General features: G+C 43.6%; 1 protein-coding gene across 1 annotated transcript; it reads right to left on the bottom strand.

Moving 5' to 3' along the window:
* Nucleotides 1-415: 415 nt before the first annotated feature.
* Nucleotides 416-742, bottom strand: T265_16118 (hypothetical protein; the record flags this gene model as incomplete). Its single annotated transcript, XM_009179637.1, has 1 exon — nt 416-742. A coding segment is annotated over one exon (327 nt), but the record flags the coding sequence as incomplete, so codon positions are not given.
* Nucleotides 743-871: the final 129 nt, after the last annotated feature.

Raw genomic sequence — 871 nt, 5'->3', positions numbered from 1 at the left:
TGGTCGTTGGCTTTTTCGCTGAGTTGGGCGGTAGTTGTGCATGACCACTAACCCACCGCCACGCACTATAACGTTCCCCAATAACGCACTGATGATGTCACACTGATTAGTGATGAAACGTTTGCAGTCAAATTGCCACCTCAGCGAACAAGGCAACGGCTGATTTCGGCACAAAAATATTTGGTGGCAGATTCCCGCCTACACCAAGGGAAAGATTCATGGTATATGCTAACTTAGACACGATGATTCACCTAGCACCTAATAGAAAGTAAAAATATTTTCGCTCAAATTATTAAATAATGGGCTTGATGCTGCAGCGCTTTGACATTATTGAAACGCACTGGTTGCAATATTTCGAACGCTGCATTCTGACCTAATGTTCAGTATATGTATGCTCATGGCACTATAGCTTACGTAATACTTGAACATCTAGAGATTTCACGACCGGCACCTCCGATGTCCCAGTCCAGGTGCACTTTACGGTAGAATTTCCAGCAATATGATATGTCTCAGAGCCACTCGGCGGTTTGATTTGCGCCTTAGCTTTGTCCAGTAAAAATAACTTTTCATCGTTTGGTGTCGCTTCAAGTGTAAGTGCTCCTGGGGCATCCGAATTGTCTGCTACCACGCATGTTATGACATCTTTAGTGCCAACGTAGAGTATGCCTTCAGGGGGCACGAATGAAACAGTTGCAGTCTTGGGTCCTGAAATAGAGTAATACACATTCGCTTGCCGAATCATAACCGCAAAATGTTTGACGTATCGTTTGAAAACTTCAACTACACGTTCACTCCTGGGCAATTGCAGTTTATAATCACGTATCGAATAAAACCTCTACAGGTCCAGTAATCTATTTAGCGATTTGATGCC

The sequence above is a fragment of the Opisthorchis viverrini genome, assembly GCF_000715545.1.
Source record: "Opisthorchis viverrini unplaced genomic scaffold opera_v5_4821, whole genome shotgun sequence".
NCBI classification, from domain to species: Eukaryota; Metazoa; Platyhelminthes; class Trematoda; order Opisthorchiida; family Opisthorchiidae; genus Opisthorchis; species Opisthorchis viverrini.
The sequence above is the reverse complement of the archived record's forward strand: the minus strand, read 5'-3'. Positions and strand labels throughout refer to the sequence as shown.